This window comes from Apium graveolens, chromosome 6 (assembly GCF_009905375.1).
Source record: "Apium graveolens cultivar Ventura chromosome 6, ASM990537v1, whole genome shotgun sequence".
NCBI lineage: Eukaryota > Viridiplantae > Streptophyta > Magnoliopsida > Apiales > Apiaceae > Apium > Apium graveolens.
In genome coordinates, this window is record NC_133652.1 from 13,055,447 (window position 1) to 13,077,909 (window position 22,463).

The following is a 22,463-nucleotide window of genomic DNA, read 5'->3' on the forward strand; positions in this document are numbered from 1 at the left end:
ATTATACTCGAGAACTGAGAGATTTCAACAAGTCAATTTCACATTAAAGAACTCAAAGACTTCGATAAGTTATATCAACTATAGAGTAATAAGAGATCTCGATAAGCCATTATACTTATCGAGATGTCTAGTTCTCTATATACCAAACTGGAGATCTCGAGATAAAAGTTAGAGTACAAAGTGCAGACCAGTTAAATATCCAAGATTATCAATCAACAAACAAATCAATCAATGATTTGAAAAGTCTACAAAAGCAGCTTGAGGAGTACAAGATCAAAGGCCAAGATTAACTGACAAAGTAAAGTCACAGACATGCACGATTTGCAAAGATACACTAAGCCGGAAATATAAAGTTTTAGTTAACTTAAAGTAAGATTTAGCACATGCTATTGCATGCCGTGTAAAACCAGTGATTACTGTTCTATAAAGTAAACACTGGATGCTTTGTTTTAAGTGTAACAACTAGATCTAAATTCTTGTAACTCTCAATAGAGAAGCTGAGTTCTTAACATAACAAGAACCCAGAAATTTGTAGCAAAACACATACTTGATTTTAATATAAAATTAAGTGAGTTTTGAAAGATAGTGTGTTTCTGTGCATGTTTTATTATTACTGTTGAAATATATTATCTGTACAAGTTAGATTACTTTGTTCACCATCCAAAAATAGTTCACAAAAAAAGTTTAAAATTGTCTAAAACACACTCACCCATTTGTTGTATTCATTACCTAACATAGATTATCATAACAAAAAAAGATAATATAGTAGATTACATTTGTTAAGTTGTTAAAATTGAAATTAGTTGGATTACAATTTACAATAAATTACCCCAAATTGAATAGCAAAATAGTTCCTAGACTACCCAAATTGAATAGAAAAATAGGTTATATATGTAACGTGACCTTTAATTGCCTTCCGTAATTGATTGTTATATTTATATTTCTGTGATCTACATGTCAATAAAATTTAACTCTCTTAATTATTTTTTTACATAAAAACAAATAATATCATTTCTAAAATACCGAGAAATGCATATTTCATGCATAAAAACAGCCAAATACGAAACAAATTACAAATTTCTCTTAACCTTTTTTTTAAAATATACTTTTATCACTCTTTAATTAATTTATTTTTTCTGTTATTTTTTACTACTCTACTTGCATACTAATATTTACGCACTAGTAAAGTTCCTTTCTAAAAAAAATATTCTTAGTGAAGTACTAGTATAGTAAAAATCATTACCTACATATATACACAGTAATGAATCTCTCTCCCGGCGATCGCCGGAACCGGAAATCTCCGGCGAAATCCTCCGACATTTACTCCACATTCGTCATCCACAAAGACGACGAAGATTCTACCGACGACCCGAACCTCTTCGCCACTATGCTCCGCAAACCCGACCCGACTGACACCGCCTCAAACTCCGACGACGACGACGAATCTCTCCCGCCTCTCCTCAAACGCATCCCTAAAGACTTCGATGCCGCCGCAATTAACTTCGACAACGACTACGATGACGACGCCAACATCTCCGGCACTATGATCGTCAAATCCAATCGCAATCACAAGTCATCTCCGTCGTATATGCGTAAGCCATATGAAGATGATGACGATGAGGATGAGGAGGAGGATGACGAGAATGAGAGTGATTTTTCTACTTTCGTGGTGAGATCTAGTGCGAAGAAGGAGCGAGAGAGACAGGCGTCTGTTTCGGAGACAATTGGTGGAACGTTTGTGAAGCGGAGTGGTGGAGGAGGTGGTAGTACGATGAGTAAGGCGGTTGCGAGTATGCAAGCGGCGAATTTGCAAGAGGAGGAGAGGAAGTTGAGGAAACAGACGAGTAGTAAAGTGTCGACGAGCTCGATTCCGGATAGTGTTACTAGAGAGGATCCTTCTACTAAGTATGAGTTGTTACATGAATTAGGTAATTGTTGCTTATTTGGTTTCCGTTGTGAATTTTGAATAATTTAGTTGATAATGCTTATGTCGAAATCCTAAGCGATTTAAGTATTTTCGTGCTGAGTTAATTACAATGTGATTGAAATAATTTAGCTGCCAATACCTTGAAAGTCAAAACCCTAAGCATTTTACATATTTTGTTGTTGAGTTAATTACCACATGATTGAAATAATTTAGCTGTCGAAACCCTAAGCATTTTACGTATTTTGTTGTTGAGTTAATTACTATGTGATTGAAATAATTTAGCTGCTAATACTATGAAAGTTGAAACCCTAAGAGTTTTACATGTCCTGAGTTAATTACTATGTGATTGAAATAATTTAGCTGCTAATACTTTGAAAGTCTAGACCCTAAGAGTTTAGTGTATTCTGTTGTTGAGTTAATTACTATGTGATTGAGCTTAAATGTTTTGATGTAATAGTTTAATTATGTTAGAATGATGGTTGCTTAATTTACTGGATTTGATGTTTGGGAAGTCTGGATGTGGCAGGGAAGGGTTCGTATGGTGCGGTTTACAAAGCACGTGACTTGAGAACTTCGGAGATGGTTGCTATCAAAGTGATTTCGTTAAGTGAAGGGGTATGATGGATCATTATATGTGGTAGAGATGCAGAGTCACGTTTATTATTGGATTAATAACACCATCTCCTATTTAATTTTACAGGAAGAAGGGTATGAAGAAATACGAGGGGAAATTGAGATGTTGCAGCAATGTAGTCATCCTAATGTTGTTCGCTACCTAGGGAGTTATCAGGGAGAAGAATATCTGTGGGTATGAATATGCAATCATCGGCTTTTAATAGAGTTAAATCGGGACATGTTATCTTCTCTATATGTGAAGGAGTAATTGTTCATTGGCATTGTCCTTTTCTGTTATGCATATCAGATTGTCATGGAGTACTGTGGCGGTGGTAGTGTTGCTGATTTGATGAATATTACAGATGAGCCCTTAGAGGAATACCAGATAGCTTATATCTGTAAGGAGGCGTTAAAGGTAAGAAAAAAGTTCTTTTGTTTTGACAATACAAGTCATTTTGGCTAATTGAATGGCATTGGTGGGAATCTGTTGAAACGTCAGGTCTCAGGATAAAGTTAATATATGACCTTAATTTGACTATTCCAGCACATATGATAAACAATTCCTATATGGTTGGTCAAGGATCATTTGATTTCTAGAAGATTGCTGAATTTTGTACATTTCCCTATTATTAGTTCAGCTAAGGACGACAACTATCTGTTTCATGTAGGGTTTGTCGTACTTGCACTCAATTTTCAAGGTACATAGAGATATTAAAGGAGGAAACATACTATTGACTGAACAAGGAGAAGTCAAGTTGGGTAAGTTTTTTACTGCTTAATATTTATAAAAGTTTCCACAACTTGAAAGTAGTGAACTATTTTTTCGCAATTTCGTTTAAATAGTTTATTCGTCTTGTCATGTAACAAATATTCAAATTAATCAACACAAGCATGCACTAATAAAGAAGAGAGAGAACATATGATAAGAATAATCATGCACACGGCAATACATAAAATTTCACATGGCATTGTGTATGTTAATTAGTTTTACTCTGCTAAATATAAAGAAACCTCAGAATGGCTGATTTTTAATGTAAGAAGCAACCTTATTTGGAAGGGGGTTGGATATTTAATGTGCTCACTCTAGTCTTAATAGTCTAAAAACTGGCATGAATATCAAATTAATCGTTTCGAGAAACTATTTTGTTCGAAGTTGGTATGCATTAATTTTTTTATATTGTCATCTCAAGCAAAACCTATCTTTTTCCTTAAACCTTTGGATTTACACGGCTACAGCAATGCCAGAAGAATGAAAGATGTAAATCCTAAACAGCAGACCCATTTTTGAATATATATTTATATATGTGTGTGCTGACTTGTTCATATACATGTATATTTATGTGGAGGAATTATAAAAAAAATACAGTACATATTCTATAGCAAGAGATGGGGGAATTCTGTAATATATACTTACTGGTACATGCTAAGATGTTCCGTTCATATGTTTTTTTGGAAGTTAATGAGTCAGATTTATATTCACTATATTAAGTTAGATGATACCCTTTTTACAATTGTGAAAAAGGTGATATTTGAAGACCACTTGAATAAGCAAATCTATATCTAATCCATTTATAAAGGTTCTTAAGGGAGAAGTAGGGACAAGAAGGATGCAGAGTGTTTGTGGAAGGGGTGTCATCACAAACATAACCTTAATTACAGTTTATTTAAACATATTCAATACTGCTCGAATAAAAATATTATGTAGATTTATGAAAATCTTTCAATATAATTTTAATTTTTGCATGTATAGTATTTAAATTTTTTATGGAGACTTGATTTGAAGGCCGTCTCCCCTGCTTCTCCCGTCCTTGCTAATTATTTTTACTGGATCTTTGGTTCTTCATGATTTTGAGTAGATACGTATCATTCTTTTTCCAAACAAGGTTGTCAATTTTATGTGATAGTTTCTTGTTTAAATTGGTAAGAGCATTTTATTATACATCTGTAGTTATATATTGTGGATACTTGTAGTGATTGAGTTATCAGTTCACTCTAGCGTCGAGATTAATGTTTTGGTATGACATATCCTCAAAATAAATTATCATACTAATTGAAAATCTTTGCATTTGCAGGTGATTTCGGTGTTGCTGCACAACTGACTAGAACAATGTCTAAGCGTAACACGGTAAACCTTGCCTTATATAATTTAAAGTACTTGTAGCTCTGACACTGTAAATTTACCCATTATAAGTTGTATATTCAATTATCCGATTATATATCATGTGGCTAAAGCCTAAGCGTTAAATGACCAACTCCCTCGATACTTTTTTGGAGAATTTTTAATGAAGGATATTTTTAGTGAACACCTTGCCTGATGTGAAGCCCGATACGGGTAAAATTGGATCACCATACATAACCCACTAAAGGGGCACAAGGTACCCATTAAGGGGGTAACGGTAAGGTTGCCAATATAAATGTGTGAATTTTGGGGGTATCATAACAAGCTTTAATATCTTGTTGGATGATCAGCTCCCTCAAAACCTCAGGGTGTTTGAAAAGCCACTGAAAAATGAACATATCATGTAACATACGAACATATGGTTAAGTGCTTTAATAAGTAAATTCATATAGTGCTACATTTTACATGTTGATACAGGCTTTTATTGGTGTTTCTGTGGAGATTAAATTGAACTCATTTCCTCAATTTTATAAGTATTGCAGGTACATTATTTAAAAGACTAATATTGAGTTTAAACATTTACAGAAATATTGATGCCAGCCTGGTTGATATGAAAATATAATCAAATTAGTGTTTTTTCATATTGCCAATTCAATAGCACTGTTATGATCTTGTCATATGAAAGACTTGGTTAGTATTGTCATCTAATTCGTTTGAGTGATGGGTCAGGTTTCTCACTTTAATTTTTTTTTCTAACAATTTATATAAGTTTGTGATCTCCCGCATGGTAGTACTAGTGGCATCACAGGTTTTTGGTTTCACACCCCTCATCCCATAAAGCTAGATTTGTACATATTACCAAGATCGATGTAATAATTTCAGGTTTGCATAATCTACTAGGAAAGTGAAAGACATAATTTTCATCTTAAGCGCGAATGACGTCTATGGAAATAGAGAGTTAAGTAAGAGTCATTCAGTGGTTGTTTTTCACAAGGCATGCTTTCAAGACAATTACTATGAACCCTTCTAGTGCGCAAATTACTCATTTAAGTGTAGTTTTGTACTAAGCACATTTTTTTTGTGAAAGTTAATGATTCCTTTGCCTCTATATATTTTTATGCAATTGTATGTTCGTAACAGATTGTTCCTGCTATAATGACTCCTTTGACTCCGTCATTTGTTAATCTTTGTATTTATTGTTCTTGCTTGCTCTCAGTTTATTGGAACTCCCCATTGGATGGCTCCAGAAGTCATTCAGGAGAGCAGATATGATGGAAAGGTATATAAAAACTTTTAGAATAAATTTCTACCTTTACTGGCTCATTAATCACATTATGCAAAAAAAGGGTTGTATCTTATTCTAATTTGAGTAGGCTTAGTTTGAGATTTGGATGAGAAATCTTGTAGAATAACAATTTCCCTTATCTTTGATGTTAACAAGCAGTTACAAGTTTTGATATACAAGAATGGGGAGACTAGATCTTAATTTTTTTAAACTATGTCATGCATCTCAGGTGGATGTCTGGGCCCTTGGAGTGTCTGCGATTGAAATGGCCGAGGTATATTTACAGTTTTTAATTCTGTTTTCCATCAAAATCCTAAATGGTTTCAATTAGTCTCAAAATCTCTTGCTGGATGTGTTGGGTTTCATTGATTAATGAAATTACAACTGGCAATTTTTTTAAGCTAGTTTATCATTTAGACATGTATGAGCTTGCTGTTTCTATTTAGGATTTGAAAGGGAAATTAGAGCTGTAATTGAGATTTTTTTTTAAATGTAGTTATAATTTAGGCTCACTTTAATTTATATACAATTCTTCATTACGTGTAGAATTTATTTCTGAATTAATGTTTTGTGTTTCAGGGTCTTCCTCCAAGATCATCAGTGCATCCCATGAGGGTTAGTACATGAATAACCAAAGAATTTACACTTCTGTATGTCGCTTAACAGATAACGATATTTATTGCTCACAATGTCAAACTGCTCATCATACATCCATTACATATCTTCTTCGAACGTGAACCCGGTTTTGTTATTTTAATTTTTATCTATGCATATCTGATCTACTATTTTGCTTAATAGTTACTTCTAAATTCCTAAGAATCATCCTTACCTAGGAATGCTATTAGCTACGACCTGCCCTTTGCAATAACACATTCTCAATTTCTTAGTCGACAATGACAATGTACATGGTTAATCAGTCTGAGTCGATGGTACTAGAAGGTATGTTAGAGTTGCGTTCCGTACTGGAAAGAGAATCTAGGGATGAAGGACCATGAAAATTGAAATTAGGATGCTCAGTAAAGTTGGAAATCTGGAGCAATTGGGTCAGTTACATTATTCTGATTTCTCCCCTGAATTTTGGTCAAAGTCAAGTGTATCGCAAAAAAGATATGATTAAGGTTTTCAACTTCAGAAAATCTGGTTATGTTTGAGTTATGTGAAAATTTAAATTACTTGGGGCTATTGTAAATCCATAATTAGCATTGATACAAATCATCATTTTGGTACCCGGCATGGAACTTGACTATTAAATGAACACAACACACATCATAGTAGGCCTTAAGTAAAGGGCATGGAAATGCTAATCCAACCTCCCTACCCAGCCCTAATTATGTACTTCATTTGTTGTAGGTATTGTTCATGATATCCATTGAGCCAGCTCCAATGCTTGAGGATAAAGAGAAATGGTATTTGCTCAATCTTTTTAATTAGTTATAAGTTTGGTGCTGGATTAGTATGTTGGTCTTGGAAGCTTGTGTTTCAAGTCCCTCGCTTGTTTTGTTAGTCCCGTCATTCCCGTGTTTGTATATTGTGTAATTGCTATCAGTGTGACATGATCTTTTTAAAGAGTTAGATGGCAGAGGTATCTTTGAAATTTAAACTAGTGGTCCCTATACCTTGATAAATCAATTTGGCAATCCACTTTACTACAGTCAACAATTAGTAGTCCAATGAAACAGATTCTCTGGATTGACCATTATTGCTGGTCAAAGTTTTATTCAGAGGTGATCAGAGAATTTATATTAAGAGCCAATGTCGGATTCTGCTTCTTGAAGGGCCATGTTCAGAAATATTAAACTCCTAGTCTCATGTACATATGCATAGAGTAACAAAAACAGTGTTAAATGAATGTGTGTCTGGGCTCTCTTCTAATCACCATTTTATCATAGCCATCATTACTAGTCTTATTGCCTTCTAAAATTTTAGGACCACTCCAAGTACAGGTAGAACCTCAATAAATTCTACCCCGCTATAAATTGAATTTTTAATATGCATTTGTTAGTCCCAAAAATAAAGAGTCAATGTATTTATTCCTTCAAAGAATTAATACACTAGAAAACCTAATAAAATTCACCGGTCCCGAGGTTGATAATTTATCGAGGTTAATTGTAATTTGCATTTGCAGGTCCCTTGTATTTCATGATTTCATTGCAAAGTGCCTTACAAAAGAGCCTCGTCTTCGTCCTACTGCAACTGAGATGTTAAAGGTATATCATATTCGACATATTTTACTATCAGCACCTGCTTTCCTTCTTACAACTTACCTCATAGAATTGAGTAAGAAAACTGGGGCATATTAAAGGTTAAATGATGCCATTCTTTTAAAAAACTTAATATTAAGACTTTGAAGTTGTAGCATTACATTTTACTCCAACTATTTTATAATTGTCCTGTGATGTCATAGTAATTTGGATTAGCTTTTATCAGACTAGCACAGGAAGGGATATTGGTAATCTGTCAAAATGTTTTTTTACTTCTTCTTTAATTATTTAACTTGCAATTGCCAAATGTATGAACCCCATAAGCTATGTACATTCAGACTGTTGTCATGGTTTCTACGTGAGGTAAGGAACGATCAAAATTCCTCACTGCCTAGGCAACTGTCTAGGTTCCAGACTTCCAGTAAGGTGAGATTTTATTGTAGCTTACCGCCTGGACTCCTAGGTGACACTTACTGTTACAGTGACATTACTGGTGCCATGATAACTATGTAGGAGTTTATTTTGTAAAACTGTAGTTCTTTAGCCTACATTTAAAGCTTCTCACTCTTAATTTTTGATAACGAACCATCTTTTAACTAAAATATTATGGTGAATAAAGTGAACTTCATATTTTGTATTTGATTGAAATTAGTATATTTTGTATTACGTAACATACATCTTTGACCCTGCCTTACGAGCGGGGTAACTGGGTCTTATTTGTTTGGTTTATGTTGAAGTTGAACTTTATTCGGGATTACAAAATAGCATTTGAACTAGTAAAAATATATTTTGAAGTTTTGAACTAGACTTGTTTGATGTTTTCTAAAAATTAAATATAGTGTCAACTTATTCTAGGTATATGGACATGAACTGGTTTTACTGTAACTATGTTTATAATATCCACAATCGAGCTTCCTATGCTGACCTGAAGTCGTATATATTAGAACATACTTTAATATGTATTTGCACATACTAATCTAACTTAAGTTTGTGGCCCTGGATCGAATATCAGCATAAATTCATTGAGAAATGCAAAATTGGAGCTTCCATAATGTTGCCCAAGTTGGAGAAAGCAAAGCAAGTGAGGGCATTAATGGTTTTGGAAGCACAAACTATCGCATCAGGAACTTTTGTACCTGGAGATGATGTATGATTCTCAATACTTTCAGTAGCATTATATTCTAGTTTTTCACTAGTATCGATTTTTCCCTTGAAATATCAGCCATCATAATTACAGCTTCCATATGTATAGTCAGTGGGAGGCCCTAAAGTGAATGAAGACTATGGAGATACTGTCCCATCCAAGCCTCAGGATGGTGCTCTTCTGGTTCCCAACGTGTTACAAGTTGGAAGTAAACCTGGAACTGCACCTCAGGTTGCTGAACAGACTGAAGAAGGTATAATACATTCAATTTATGTTATGTGAGTTATTCCTATTAGTTGGTCATTATTATTGTGTTCTCGCCTAAGTCAGATCGTATGGGAATGTGAATTTTGTGATATGGCTATCTCCTATATTTGCAAAGGTGGACCATTAATTGAAGAATACATGATATTTGTGATCCAGCTAAATAGTGAACTGTCTACCAATATTCTGTTCTTAGTTTGACATCTGTACTATTTACGGATTGATATAGCTATTAAATACAATTCCAGTTGGAAATTCTTAAATGATGTACTGCAAACTTTAGGAGCATCCTAAAGCAGCTGAATGAAATCCGTTTTGAATCTCTGAGAAGTTGTTTGACTTTATGGACTCCTGGATTTAGGAAGTTTTTCAAGCAGGGAAGCAGTTAGGATTCACTGGGTGGGGTACAAATTTTTTGAAGAAATATGAACATAATAATAATAATAATAATAATTGTGCTTTAAACTTCTAACAAAATATTAGTTATAATATAAATGTATTCAGTTTTCTAGTTTAGCGCTTCAGTTTGTGTCCAATATTTTGCAGTTTCTTGGTGTTATGGTCATCTTATTCAAAAAATAATTATTAGCGAGGCTACAGTTGTACTGGGAAACAATTTGATGTAATTTAAGTGTAAGCTTAATTATTTTCATTGTTCAAACACAGAAGAAAATGATGTTCATTCAACAATTTGAAAGACCAAATAGATAAAACATCTTTCCTATTGTTTTTTTAATTTGAATGAAGAAAGCGGAGAAACTCATGGTTTTGATCATTGTTGTGGGTCCTGTGTTTCCTAGGTGACTTTGGGACTATGATAGTTTGCGGTGCTGTCGATATGGACAAAACAATAGAAGGGCCGAAGGTTAAAGATCATTCACCTGCTCTGGGCCGTATTGGAAGTACCTTAACAAGTGGCACAGTATCTAAATCAGTTGAACCCTGGTACTTCCTTTACCAGATATTTCTTACTTTTCACATGGCTGGTGAAGGATCAATTTTAACATTCACATAAAGCCAAACAGTAATGTCAGTTTCCTTTTTATAACACGTGAACAGACTTTGTATGCCATCTCAGTCACAATATCTTGAAGTTTTGCCAAGTGTCATTTGCATGAAATGAAGTACCTTACTGTTTTGCGTGATGATTAACGACTTGTTTTACTTGCTCCCTAAATGCGATTTTCCACGCCTAGCAATGTTGTATATGCCATTTGGGAAAAAGTTGAGATGTCTTTCTCTCTTTAATTCACGAGGAGATGCTAAACGTGGTTTATCTGCTGTCATTTATAGCAGTCGCCTAGTTTTAAAAAAAAACACTTTCGGGCATACCTATGCTAATTTTTGCTTATATAATATTTTTTAGGGTGATGTCCAAATATAGGTAAAAGTCACAAAAAGCTATATTATCAATTTATCTGCTGAATAGATTTGTCAAGAACTAGTGTTACTGTTGTATGTTACTCGGATTCGGCTAAAAGTGTCCGACATGGATATGTGTCCAAGTATCGGACTTGACAATATTTTGAAAAATATACATGTTTTTATTCTAAAATAACTATCCAAATCCAAGTGTCCATGTCCGAGTGTCGAGTGTCCGACACGGGTACTTGAAGGTAAAATGAAGAGTCCGAGTAACATAGGTACTGTTTTGAAATTGAGGCATGTAGTTTTCTGCATACTGACCATGCTATATAGCTTGCACAAGGTTGGGCATGATAAAAACATTACAGTATGAGTTGGTGTACAATATTGACTATTTATGTATCATTGTTGTCATAATTACATTTAATGAATTAAGTCATTCTAAAAAGCCTGCTTAAATGATTTTCTATTAATCTTTTAGGGTTGGAGATACGGTTCAAGTTTCGACAGATACCCTCAAGAATTTAGGTGCACATGCTGCAGATGCTCTGCAAGCAACCAGTCCTTCAGTATCTCTTACCCCTGATCAGAAACTAAAGCAAAATGGCATTTCCCAGGCAAATGTTGGTAGTGGAGGCAGTGGCACCGCAAGGAATGAAACTGTCAGCAGAAAAGCATTAGATAAGGTAATTTGCATCTCCCCATAAATTTTTCAAGTGATTTGTCAGTCAACCACCCATTGTGCAAATTCTTTGTGAAAAGAACCATCAATAAATACTGCTGAGAACGTTGCTAACTATTTCAGCCCCTCCCTCTCCAGGTGATGCACGCTAGTCATAGCCGGGGAAAAAAATCTAGTTGCTTATGTTTGCAATTGTACTTTTATTTGGCATTTTAATTGGAGATTGTGTCATTGCAGCTTTGGTCCATTTATGCTGCCGGAAATACAGTACCCATCCCATTTTTAAGGGCAACTGACATATCACCCATTGCATTGTTGTCGAACAATGTGCTTGGATGCTGTGATAGTGGTGGGAATATTGCTGTGGAAACCATGCAGGAGCTCTTTGCAGGTGATGGGCAATCTAAAAAGGGAAGGAGCCGACAAAATGAGGTCATTTTCTGTCTCTGATTATATCCATGTGCATGGTTTGCAGTTAATTAGTTTTGATCTTTTATTTACATTGTTTATACTGTTCAGGTTCCCCTTCCTCCAAGTGTGTATCAAAGACTCACTTCAAGCCCTACTCTAATGAACCTTGCCCAGGCTTTAGCTTACCACAAGATGTAATTCCAATTTCCCTGTAACTGTTTCCAAACATGTTTTTATCTTTACAATGAAAGCCAAGTTGTTAGTACGGCTAAATGTGGAACTTACCTTTGTGCCAACATAGGCTGTTATCTGGTATTAAATTCTCAATAATTTTGATGCACAGGTGCTATGAAGAGATGCCACTTCAGGACCTGCAAGCAAATCAAGAGCAGCAAACCATACAAAACCTTTCTGATACGCTTAGAACTATTTTAAGATTATAGTGAACAATATAGCCGTCAAGAAATGTGTATAATTATTTATTTTAAAATTTTGTCATTCCTTCTTCCTTCCCATTCCCTTTACGGGGGTTGTGTATGTATGTCCCTTATCTTGTTTTTTATTCACTCGGGGGTCTGCAGTTGCTGTTTATCCATGTGTGATCTGTACATTTATTCTGTAATTGTAAATTGTAACAAGACAGGTGATTATTAAGTGTAGCATGCACAAATACACAAAACACCAAACCATTTCAAGACCCGCAAATGGGATAGATGCCAAATACTAGATCTAATTCCAGTAGACAAGTGCATCCACTTTAATACATAAGATTTAGATGCGGCCTAATGGGGTGATGAATTGATCCATGTGGGGAAATATATGTGGGTAATTAAATTCAAGTGCACCATCGACACATTAAAAATGGTTAAAAAGATTAAAATCTCTGTAACTAGAATTTTCCTACACGTTTTAACAGGTACGTCATTGAAAAGACAAGTTCCCGTAGGCTATAGCAGTGGAGCAGGGTAATAAATCCAATCTTTGATGTGATTTAGACATTTTCCCTTTGTATTTGAGAACTCCATATTTAATTACCACAACTAGCGAGTTGCTACTTGCTACCTTTTGAATCACGGTGAACTGGTGATGCTACTTGAAACAGTCTACAGCCATTATTTTCCCTTTACTCATGCAAACACCGAGATTAATTTTTATTGCCTTCTAAACATTAGCTACGTTGAATATTTTAGTGATGAGTTCTGTTTCATTTTAGTGAAAGGTTTAGATTCAATAAAGTATTACTACATGTTTTTGTCCACTAATTTCAAGATTTGGGAAGTATGTAATTAACTCCCGTAAAAAAGATAGAAACTTAACTGAGAGTTCTGGTTCACCTCCAAAATTTGTTAAGAATTTAATTACACATTTATAAGATATATAAGTATAATTATTTTATAAGCTATATAAGTCTAATTATTTAATAATAAAAAATACATAACTAAAAAAAATAAATACTGAGCTAGATAACTTGAGCTTACAACATTTTTAGAGTTACGGTGGAGATGATCTAATCTTAGAGCATTTTTATTTGAATTGCCATGGAGCATAAAGAGGTAGGGGGGCCACAGAGTCCAGAGAGGAAGAGTTGTATGTGTAATGTGTTATATGGTCACGATCAGGAGTTGCACGTGGAAGGCCACAAGTTAAAATTTTCTCCTTTTGATGTTGCTGCCAACTCATCTCAAATTTACCAAAAAAGTGATCAGTTTATCTATGTCAAACGTATGTGTTTATGTATATCTCTATGTGCATAGCATTTATTATTTTCTTGTTTGCATCTACTATATTTTAAACAGATTTTGTTCATATCCATCCTTATTTACTTCATCACTCTCTGCCTTTTCTGCCACCCATATCTCTCTTCTTCTTCTTCTGCTGTTGTTGCTGTGTAAGCTTCTCTTTTTTCTCTTACTTTATTATTTTATTTGTATAATTTTATATGCTTCTGAGTGCTATATGCATACTCTGCTGCTTAAAGAATGTAATTTTCTAGTACTTCTTTTTTTGTGATGTTTTTTTTAATAATTCTTTTTATTTTTCTGTTTATGATTTGGGGTTTGTGTAATGCAGTTAATGCTAGTTTGTTTGATGCATGTGGGTATTTTTCAACTTGATTTCCTGTAATTGTGTTCTTGTTCTTTAATTATTTAGTTGTAAATAGTAGATAATAGTAGTTTATTTATTGTTATCTCAGATGGTTCAATCTCAATGATGTTGTATGATGTATAGAATTCTTGAACTTAATTCTGGATTTTTTAATTGGACTGTTACAACTTAAAACGAAGTTTTTTTTTTCTGAAAATTATGTAATGTATCATACATTTTTCTACAATGTTGGTCTTTGTGCCAATGGTCAAGTGCCTGCAGTTGTGTTTTAGTTAATGAGGCAATATTTTTCATACTAGGATTGTTACTTGAGCTAAACTCTACTCTCTTGCTGTGTTGATGTATGTAGATTGTAGAGTTGTTACTTCTTAAGCCTGCAAAATCGAAATGGCTCTTCCTGGAGCACACAGAGATGTAATGGAATTGAGGATTTATGAAACTTTGGAAGAGCTTAGCACCGAGTTGGCAGATTATATATCTGACTTGTCGGAGGCAAGCATTAGAGAGCGAGGTGCTTTTTGCATTGCCATATCTGGTGGTTCGCTTGTTAGCTTGATGGGGTATGTGTACATTAGTTCCCTTCCTGTTTTTTTAGTCCACTGCATTTAGTTACCTGAATGAGTGTGTGTAATTTCTTGTGGAAAGCAGGAAATTATGTGAAGCACCTTATCTCAAGACCATTGATTGGGCACGCTGGCATGTGTTCTGGGCTGATGAACGTGCGGTTGCTAAAAACCATGTGGATAGCAACTACAAGTTGGCAAAGGATACTTTCTTGTCCAAGGTATCTACATAGTTTTCAGTATGTTGGAATCATTAGATAGATGTTTAGATCTCCTACTGGTTAAATAGATATATTAGATTTGTTATCGTATTGCTCGGGTTTAGATGGGACAAATAAATTATCGTTGACCCTCTTCAATCAATTCCGACTTTTAAGGATGCATGTGACGTTATCCTAATTAGTGTTTAACAATGTAGCAATGCTGTAAGAATCTTGTGGGCTTGTAGTCTTCTCCTTATTCGGAAGGTTTGTACGTATTCTATGTGCTGCAATTAGATTTGCTATAATTAGACGTGGACAATCGCGTCACTTTATTTCTTCGAGATTTAGTGAATCTACTTAAAGCTGAAGCATCAACTTATTTAACCTATAATCCAGAACTAGGTCTTGAGGATCAGTAGGGGAAGGGCCTTTTTAGCCGGAAAACAACAATTCAGTAAATTTAATCTAATCAATATTCAGAATAAGAATCGAGACTACATCTTATAGAGGCCTGGAAAATTTATAGCTTACCCTTGAGGAACTTTTCATTATTTGTTAGTCATATAGTGGAAACACATTTGTCCGAAAAATTATTATTATCAAGTTTCTATGCAGCATGTACGTCTAATTTTTTTCGACTGCCTTCCAATTTGTCTGAGACAATTCTTGGTAATTGTTGGCTTTCGTTTCTCAGGTTTCTGTGCATCTGCTGCTAACATTTTCTACTTTTATATATGTACTGATAGTCCTTTCTTATATAATGATTCTAAAAAAGTTTTTTGTGCATATGCACATGAGCACATCTATAGTGAATTGTTGAACATGTTTGAATTAGTTGTCACTAGACCAACTTGGTTTGGTAATTGTTTGCTGATCTTTATTTTTTTCCACATCTATACCCATAGGCCACAATGTGGTAGTCTACAATATATCTTCGGTAGTTGTTTGTTAAAATTAAGAGTTATTTTTCTCAACATGATTACATCTTAGCTCAGAATAGCATTCTGCCAGAAGAGTCCTGTATTAATAAAATTATTCTCTACTTCTTTGACTCCTAAGGTCTTCTTCCACTGTCTGATATAGAGTACCAGCAAGTAAATTGTGTCATAGGCAAGTAGGGCTGTATAAACAGAAAAGCTGCTGAACCAGGTTGCCATATTTGGCATGTTAGATAGAAAACATTGAATTATGAACCATTCTTGGAATTAGTTGCATAGTTCTGACTGGTCATCTATCAATGAACTGATTTTTAACGTCCATAACCAAACCGCCTGTCGAAGTTTAACTTATACTGTACGATTTTTTCCTTTATTTCTGTAGCCACCCCATTTTAATTAGTTCATTTGCATCAGTTTGTTGTAATATACGTCCTGATTTCTCTTGTTAAGTTTTTAACCATATCATCTTAGCATTTCTAAGTAATAGTGAATTCATTTAAAGGAGGTTAACCAATGTATCTAAGTGTTTCACAGCAAATAACCATTCATCTAAGTCTTCCCCATCGGATGTAAGTTGGAACAATTACTACCTGCGCATGGGTAGTTTGTTATGTAAGCAGAGGTAGCATTCAGCATGTTCATCAGTCTTTTTGTACGTTTTACAGTACCATAAGGTTTCTGGCGCTTGTTATTCTATTTCCCTTTCCAGTTTTTGTGCAGCACAAGAGAAATTATGTGCGTTCCAACTTTTTTTAAGAACTCACTGGGATAAACTTACAAAGATAGAAAAAAAAAACCTAGGCGCAGAAGAGGAAAGCGTTAATGAAATACTTTGTGAAGTATTACTGTTTCATTCAACTAAATACAAAGAAAGCTTAAAATATCAATTTTCAGAAATATCTATGCTATACTATGGCTAGAAGTATATTAAATAACTGCCCCTTAGTGGCTTGCTCTTTCACTCCCTCACTACTTCTAAAAGTGTTTCTCTTATAATAATTTGTGTGCTTGATCTTTTCTCAATATACACCATATAACATGCTTTTAAGTATTTTGTCTGTTGACTTCTGCTGTATTACATAATGTTCGGTTTGGAAAACTGCTGCCTACCTGAGAATTGGTGGGCAGCAGCTTCTTCTCCGCTATCAGCATGTGAATTTTGATATCGTTTCCTATTGGTTGCCTCTACTTCGACTCTCGTTTTTCTGCTATTTCTGTGTGTACACTCTTTGCTTCCTAACTTCTATGTACCTGGAGCTGGATCGTGTCTTTATGACATCTATTCTGAGTTTGTCAATAGTATAAATTTAAATTATTGTAATAGTCTTTTAGTTTGTGATCATTTTCTCATACAAAATTTCAAGAGTTTCACCATTTATTATCTATAAACTAAAAGCAGCTTATTATACCAAATTTTATTGATGCTAATACATGTTTGTCATTTCAGGTTCCCTTTGTTCCAGGTCATTTGCATTCAATCAATGACTCGCTGACTTCTGAAAAGGCTGCTCGTGAGTATGAATTTGTCATCAGAAAACTGGTAAAGACCCGTGTAATTGGAGCATCGGAGATAAGTGACTGTCCCAAGTTCGACTTGATCATTCTCGGAATGGGCCAGGATGGTCATGTTGCATCGCTATTCCCTAACCACTCCGTACTTGATGAGAAAAGTGAGTGGGTAACTTATCTTATCAACTCACCCAAACCCCCACCGGAGAGGATCACATTCACTCTGCCTGTAATCAACTCGTCCTCCAATGTAGCTCTGGTTGTTACAGGGAGCAACAAAGCAGAGATGGTCCGTTCGGTGATTGACGATGTTGGACCTGAATGTCCATCAGTACCTGCCAAGATGATTCATCCAATCGATGGTAAGTTGTTATGGTTTTTGGACTACGCGGCTGCTTCAAAGCTTAATGGGATAGCAGAATATTCCGAGTAGATCAATTTTCCTTGTAGAATATAGTGTATGTATCTGAGAAACAATCCAAGCCCATCACATTCTGAACGTACCAACCCTGAGAACTTGGTTTAAGCTGATCTTTAAATTTTCGGCTTTTGTAGGATATGGTTGATGTTCTACAATCTTTTGTTTTGGTTAAGTTGGTGTTGGATGAAATTAGCTCCTCCTGGTTGTTATCTCCTTTGCTTTTACTTTAGTAGAGTTTTGTAGTAATCAAAGTTTCATAATCTTATAGTACAACAGTACCTGTTTAAGTAGAATATCCAACATCTATTGTTTGGTGTTGATTGCGTTGATTGCACCCATTTCCAGTAGTGTCTAAGTATACACTTACTTGATCATCATGGCTATATTAAGATCATCAAATTTATAAGTTAAAATTGTTACTTGATCATCATAGATCATTAATTTATATAAAATTTGATAATTTCGTTGATAGAGGATTGAAATAATCTTCCCAACGCGAGACATTAAAAGTTAAATATCATATGTTAGTATAATTTATGAGAGCAATGGGAGAAATTTTTAGTTTAAAATTTTACGGGGCAACTATTAATATTATATGTATAGATTTGGACATTTCAACCGTTTTAAATCCGGCGCTAAATTTATAGTCAACCTCCTCATATTCGCTAAATTGGTTGAATCTAACAAAACTGTAAGTATAAATCTCACATTATTATCAGTCTCATTGCTGAACAGATACTTTAACAATTACCAAAATGGGCTTTTAAAAAAAAAGCAAAAGAGCCTACAAATGTTGATGCAACTCGGGTAAATGTTTATATGTTGTTTGCAAGAACTATTTTAATTGTTAATGAGTAGATGAGATCACACCTAGACTATAAAAATAATTTAATGACCAGAAAGAGAATAAAAATTGTGTTATGCTTTTTTGACAAAGATTTAACTTTGTGATGTTACAGAGACAAAAGAGCTTCTCAAAAAACTGAAAATGCATTATTGGCCCACTATGAGAATGATGCAATTTTGAGCCCAATTAGCGACCTACTCAATCAGCTCAAAGTTGAGCTTCGGCCTGCCTATTTTAGTTGATAATGGCCCAGGCATCAGATATTAAAAAAAAACAAAAAATCGCCGCTGCCGGGGATCGAACCCGGGTCACCCGCGTGACAGGCGGGAATACTTACCACTATACTACAACGACTTGTATGATTAAAATCCAACATTACATCATATAACCTAATAGCGAGACCCGTGTTTAACCAAAGGCCATGCAGGACTCCGACACGTAGAGGTAGAGACGTCTAATCCAAGTTTATAACCAGCCTATAGCTGATTATAATATTTGGAATTTTATTATTTTAATATTTTATAAAATAAATATAAAAAATAATAATTATATATTATTGAGATTAATATATTTAAAATATTTACGTATTATTTTGTATGTATTGTATTATTGAAAAATTCAAAATTTAGATAATTAAAATCTCAACAGTGCTCATATTATAGTCTCTCATATTATAGTCTATAGGTCACTGGTTGTGAGGGTGTAGAAAAGTCTTGAACAAAAGTGGTGTACGCGGATAATTTGATATTATTTTTTTAATAGTATTTTTTTTTAATTTTTTTCTTGATTTTTTCTTGATTTTGTTATATTATAATTTGAATTATTAAAATTAATTCTGGATATGTTTGATTTCTTACCAAAGAGATAATAAAGAAGTTGAATGCGATTGAAAATTAAGTTGGATAATAATTCATAGAGTTTTTAGTTATATTAGATACATAATTTATTTTTTTAATTAAATTATATTTGTTTAAACTTTATTTTAGAAGGTGTTAACATATTTTTTAGAAATGTGTATAGTCTTAAATATCAGTGGTGTATGTTGATGAATTGGTCTTAATTTTTTAATATTATTTTTTTATTTTTTTCTTGATTTATAATTATTTTATTTTATTATAATTTATTATTATTAAAATTAATTTTGAAAGTGTTTGATTTCTTACAAAAGAGGTAAAAAAGAAGTTGAGTGCGACTGGAAATTAAGTTGGATAATAATTTATAAAGTCTGTAGTTATATTAGATACATAATTTGATTTTTTTAATTAAGTTATATTTGTTTAAACTTTGTTCTGGAAGGTGTTAACCATCTAACCAAATGAAACAATGTTTCGCTTGTAACAGTATAATATAAATATTATATACTCCTTGATTTTATTGTTCATTATTACAATTTTCCTCTATCCCAAAATAATTATTCAATTTCATAAATATGATAAATTATAGATGAATAAAAGGAAGGTAAAAGATTAATAAAAGGTAATAATTGGTGTACTAATTTTATAATATGAAAATTATTATTATTTTTTATTTAACTGAATAGAAGGTGAATCTAAATTGATGTATAAGAGAGGGAGTATGAAATTAGATAGGGCTTAAATCTCAAAGTAGTCACTAAACCCGGGGTCATATATCAAAAATACCACTCTAGTTATTGGGGACTCGAATGCACGATTATAATTGAAAGTAATGACATTGCCGTTAATCGGAGTAGTTGACCTAACGTTAAACGTCTTGATTTTAAATGAGCTTACAGCTGGAAGATGTGGCAGTATGTGTAACATTATGTGGAGTCCAACTAAGCAAATTTAATATATAATACAATATTCAGACATAAATTACATGACAAAACTTCTTTTCTTTTTCAATTTCCACTAGATAATTGAAATATAAATAAAGGGAAGGTATTTAGACAAAAAAAATTACACACAATACCTAGGATTGATTCAAAATCCGAGGTCGATGATGGGGGAGAAACAGGGGGAGAGAGAGATAGAAAGATGAAACACAACCTAATTTACGCTCAGTTCCATTATAAACACACAACTCCCATTTTGAAACCCCAAACCAATACTCCCAAATCAATACTCACATATATATATATATCTTCCTAATGAATATTGAAACTTGAAAGTGAGGTTTGATGCGCAAATCTTCTTATGCAATTTCTCCATCATGTTTATAGCTTCTAAGATTCTTTATAGATATAATTGTTGATTTCTAAAATATATACCCCCATTTTGTTCTTCAGTAGTTTTTGTATTTTTTTAATGTATTACTTGTGGTGCAATTTTTTTTTAAGAATATGTATTTCTCAATATATTTTTTAAAATTTCGATGATCTTCAGCTTAAAATAAAATTAAGTTTTGCGAATATTTAAAAATGAAGATATAGATTTAAGAAAAAAAAAGTTTTCATAAATATAAATTCTGAATCTATTAATTTATAAAAAGATTGTTTAAATTCTTTAACATAGTTTAGCAAAATTCGGTGACCAAATTATGTATCTTGAAAAAAAATCAGTAAATTTACTTGACAAAAAAACGTATAGTATATTTTAAAAAAAATAAAAAAGAAAGAATTTGATTTTAAAAAGATATTTAAAAAAAATAAAAAAGAAAGAATTTGATTTTAAAAAGATTGAATGCTATTATGTACAGTTGGATTATTTGTAATCTTCCACGTAATACATGTCTTTCCTTTCCTGCTGTTAATAATGTGCTAGTCAACACAATTTCAGTCAAAGTCAACAATCAAAATTAACTGAGCTATCATTACTCTCAACTAGAGTGATACATTCGAGTTCCCGATAACTAAAATGGTATTTTTAATATATGATCCCGAGTTTAATGACTACTTTGAGATTTAAGCCAATTAGATAGTGTAGAGATCATCAATACAAAGGCAAAATGTTTGGGTGTGGCTACCAGGAGGCATTTTCTGACTACTTAATCCATAACTCAAAAAAATAGCTTGTCGTATAATACTGGAAATATTTTTGTTTACGATTTGTGTGTCTGTCTGTGTATGGAGCGAGTGTGTCTTTTTAGGTGCACTGACCAGGGCCAATACCAGTAATAGACGAGGAACAAGTAGGGAGATAAATAGAGGGTGTGAGGCCCTTCTTAACCAATCGGGGACAGTCCAAATAAGGCCCAAGGATCCTATCCAAATAAATCTAAACGTCTTGTAGCTTGAGGAGAAGAAGGTGCACTTAACACAACATCCATTAGGCTAGTTCTCTCAACCAATACTAAAAAGTGGAGAACATGGTCCAGGTTTGCTATACAATGGACACATATTCATACACTATTTTGGTAGATTTGTACCTTCCATCTTACTCACTAATGATCAGCAATTGGTTCTCACGCTGGAGGTGAATCGAGAGACAAATCCTCGAATTTTTCTTTTTGAAGGTCCGATCAAAAACTGTATGTGCAGAAAATTGGTTCCAACATTTGGTGCCGATGTGGAAAGATACAAGAAAGCTTCCACCAAAATCAAATGATGCCTATATCTCCCTTGATAATGATTGTGTAAGAAATAACAAAATTAAAAACTAGGTTTGACTCCGAAAAAATTAGCGGCTACTAAACATGATATAAGCTCATCAGAAACCCAATAATCGCAGTCAAAGGAGTTCGATATATTCAAGAACGTGGTCATGAAGTACAAGCATACCACGAAGAATTGTCATAGAAGAAAAGCTGGGCCACACACAGAGATGCACAAAAGACACACCGGGCCGGACTTTGACCGGGCCTTAAAAAGCCCGGGCTTTGACCGGACCGGTCTTTTCGGGCTTTGACTTTGACCGGGCCGGGCCGGGCTTTCCGGAAATGTCAAAGCCCGTTTGGGCCCACGA

At 33.8% G+C, this 22,463-nt stretch overlaps 2 protein-coding genes and 1 non-coding gene across 5 annotated transcripts; 2 read left to right on the top strand and 1 right to left on the bottom strand.

Moving 5' to 3' along the window:
- Positions 1 to 1,209: 1,209 nt before the first annotated feature.
- LOC141666409 (serine/threonine-protein kinase 1) lies at positions 1,210 to 12,608 on the top strand. Of its 2 annotated transcripts, none has more exons than XM_074472394.1 (18): positions 1,210 to 1,928; positions 2,454 to 2,542; positions 2,628 to 2,735; positions 2,850 to 2,957; positions 3,211 to 3,301; positions 4,615 to 4,667; positions 5,878 to 5,940; positions 6,176 to 6,220; positions 6,526 to 6,561; positions 7,297 to 7,352; positions 8,072 to 8,153; positions 9,160 to 9,294; positions 9,400 to 9,544; positions 10,356 to 10,500; positions 11,402 to 11,606; positions 11,840 to 12,034; positions 12,122 to 12,207; positions 12,357 to 12,608. In XM_074472394.1, exons 1-18 carry the CDS (start codon positions 1,262 to 1,264, stop codon positions 12,454 to 12,456), a joined length of 2,409 nt encoding a protein of 802 aa, XP_074328495.1. In that variant the 5' UTR covers positions 1,210 to 1,261; the 3' UTR covers positions 12,457 to 12,608. The 2 variants fall into 2 exon arrangements, with proteins under 2 accessions (XP_074328495.1, XP_074328496.1); XM_074472395.1 differs by having other exon boundaries at positions 1,805 to 1,928; positions 2,440 to 2,542.
- Positions 12,609 to 13,754: 1,146 nt separating this feature from the next.
- LOC141666410 (putative 6-phosphogluconolactonase 2) lies at positions 13,755 to 18,048 on the top strand. Of its 2 annotated transcripts, none has more exons than XM_074472397.1 (4): positions 13,755 to 13,901; positions 14,476 to 14,679; positions 14,768 to 14,903; positions 17,271 to 18,048. In XM_074472397.1, the coding sequence occupies exons 2-4, from the start codon at positions 14,507 to 14,509 to the stop codon at positions 17,763 to 17,765; spliced, it is 804 nt and encodes a 267-aa protein (XP_074328498.1). In that variant the 5' UTR covers positions 13,755 to 13,901; positions 14,476 to 14,506; the 3' UTR covers positions 17,766 to 18,048. The 2 variants fall into 2 exon arrangements, with proteins under 2 accessions (XP_074328498.1, XP_074328497.1); XM_074472396.1 differs by having other exon boundaries at positions 14,469 to 14,679; positions 17,271 to 18,047.
- Positions 18,049 to 18,882: 834 nt separating this feature from the next.
- TRNAD-GUC (transfer RNA aspartic acid (anticodon GUC)) lies at positions 18,883 to 18,954 on the bottom strand. Its single transcript has one exon. It is a non-coding gene; the product is annotated as a tRNA-Asp (tRNA).
- Positions 18,955 to 22,463: the final 3,509 nt, after the last annotated feature.

Bases quoted from the DNA above. Each gene is read 5' to 3' on its own strand.
- LOC141666409 (XM_074472394.1), top strand. From the start codon at position 1,262: ATGAATCTCTCTCCCGGCGATCGCCGGAACCGGAAATCTCCGGCGAAA. The intron at 1,929-2,453 runs GTAATTGTTGCT...TGGATGTGGCAG, and splicing joins TGAGTTGTTACATGAATTAG to GGAAGGGTTCGTATGGTGCG. The intron at 2,543-2,627 runs GTATGATGGATC...TTAATTTTACAG, and splicing joins TGATTTCGTTAAGTGAAGGG to GAAGAAGGGTATGAAGAAAT.
- LOC141666410 (XM_074472397.1), top strand. From the start codon at position 14,507: ATGGCTCTTCCTGGAGCACACAGAGATGTAATGGAATTGAGGATTTAT. The intron at 14,680-14,767 runs GTATGTGTACAT...TGTGGAAAGCAG, and splicing joins TCGCTTGTTAGCTTGATGGG to GAAATTATGTGAAGCACCTT. The intron at 14,904-17,270 runs GTATCTACATAG...TTGTCATTTCAG, and splicing joins AGGATACTTTCTTGTCCAAG to GTTCCCTTTGTTCCAGGTCA.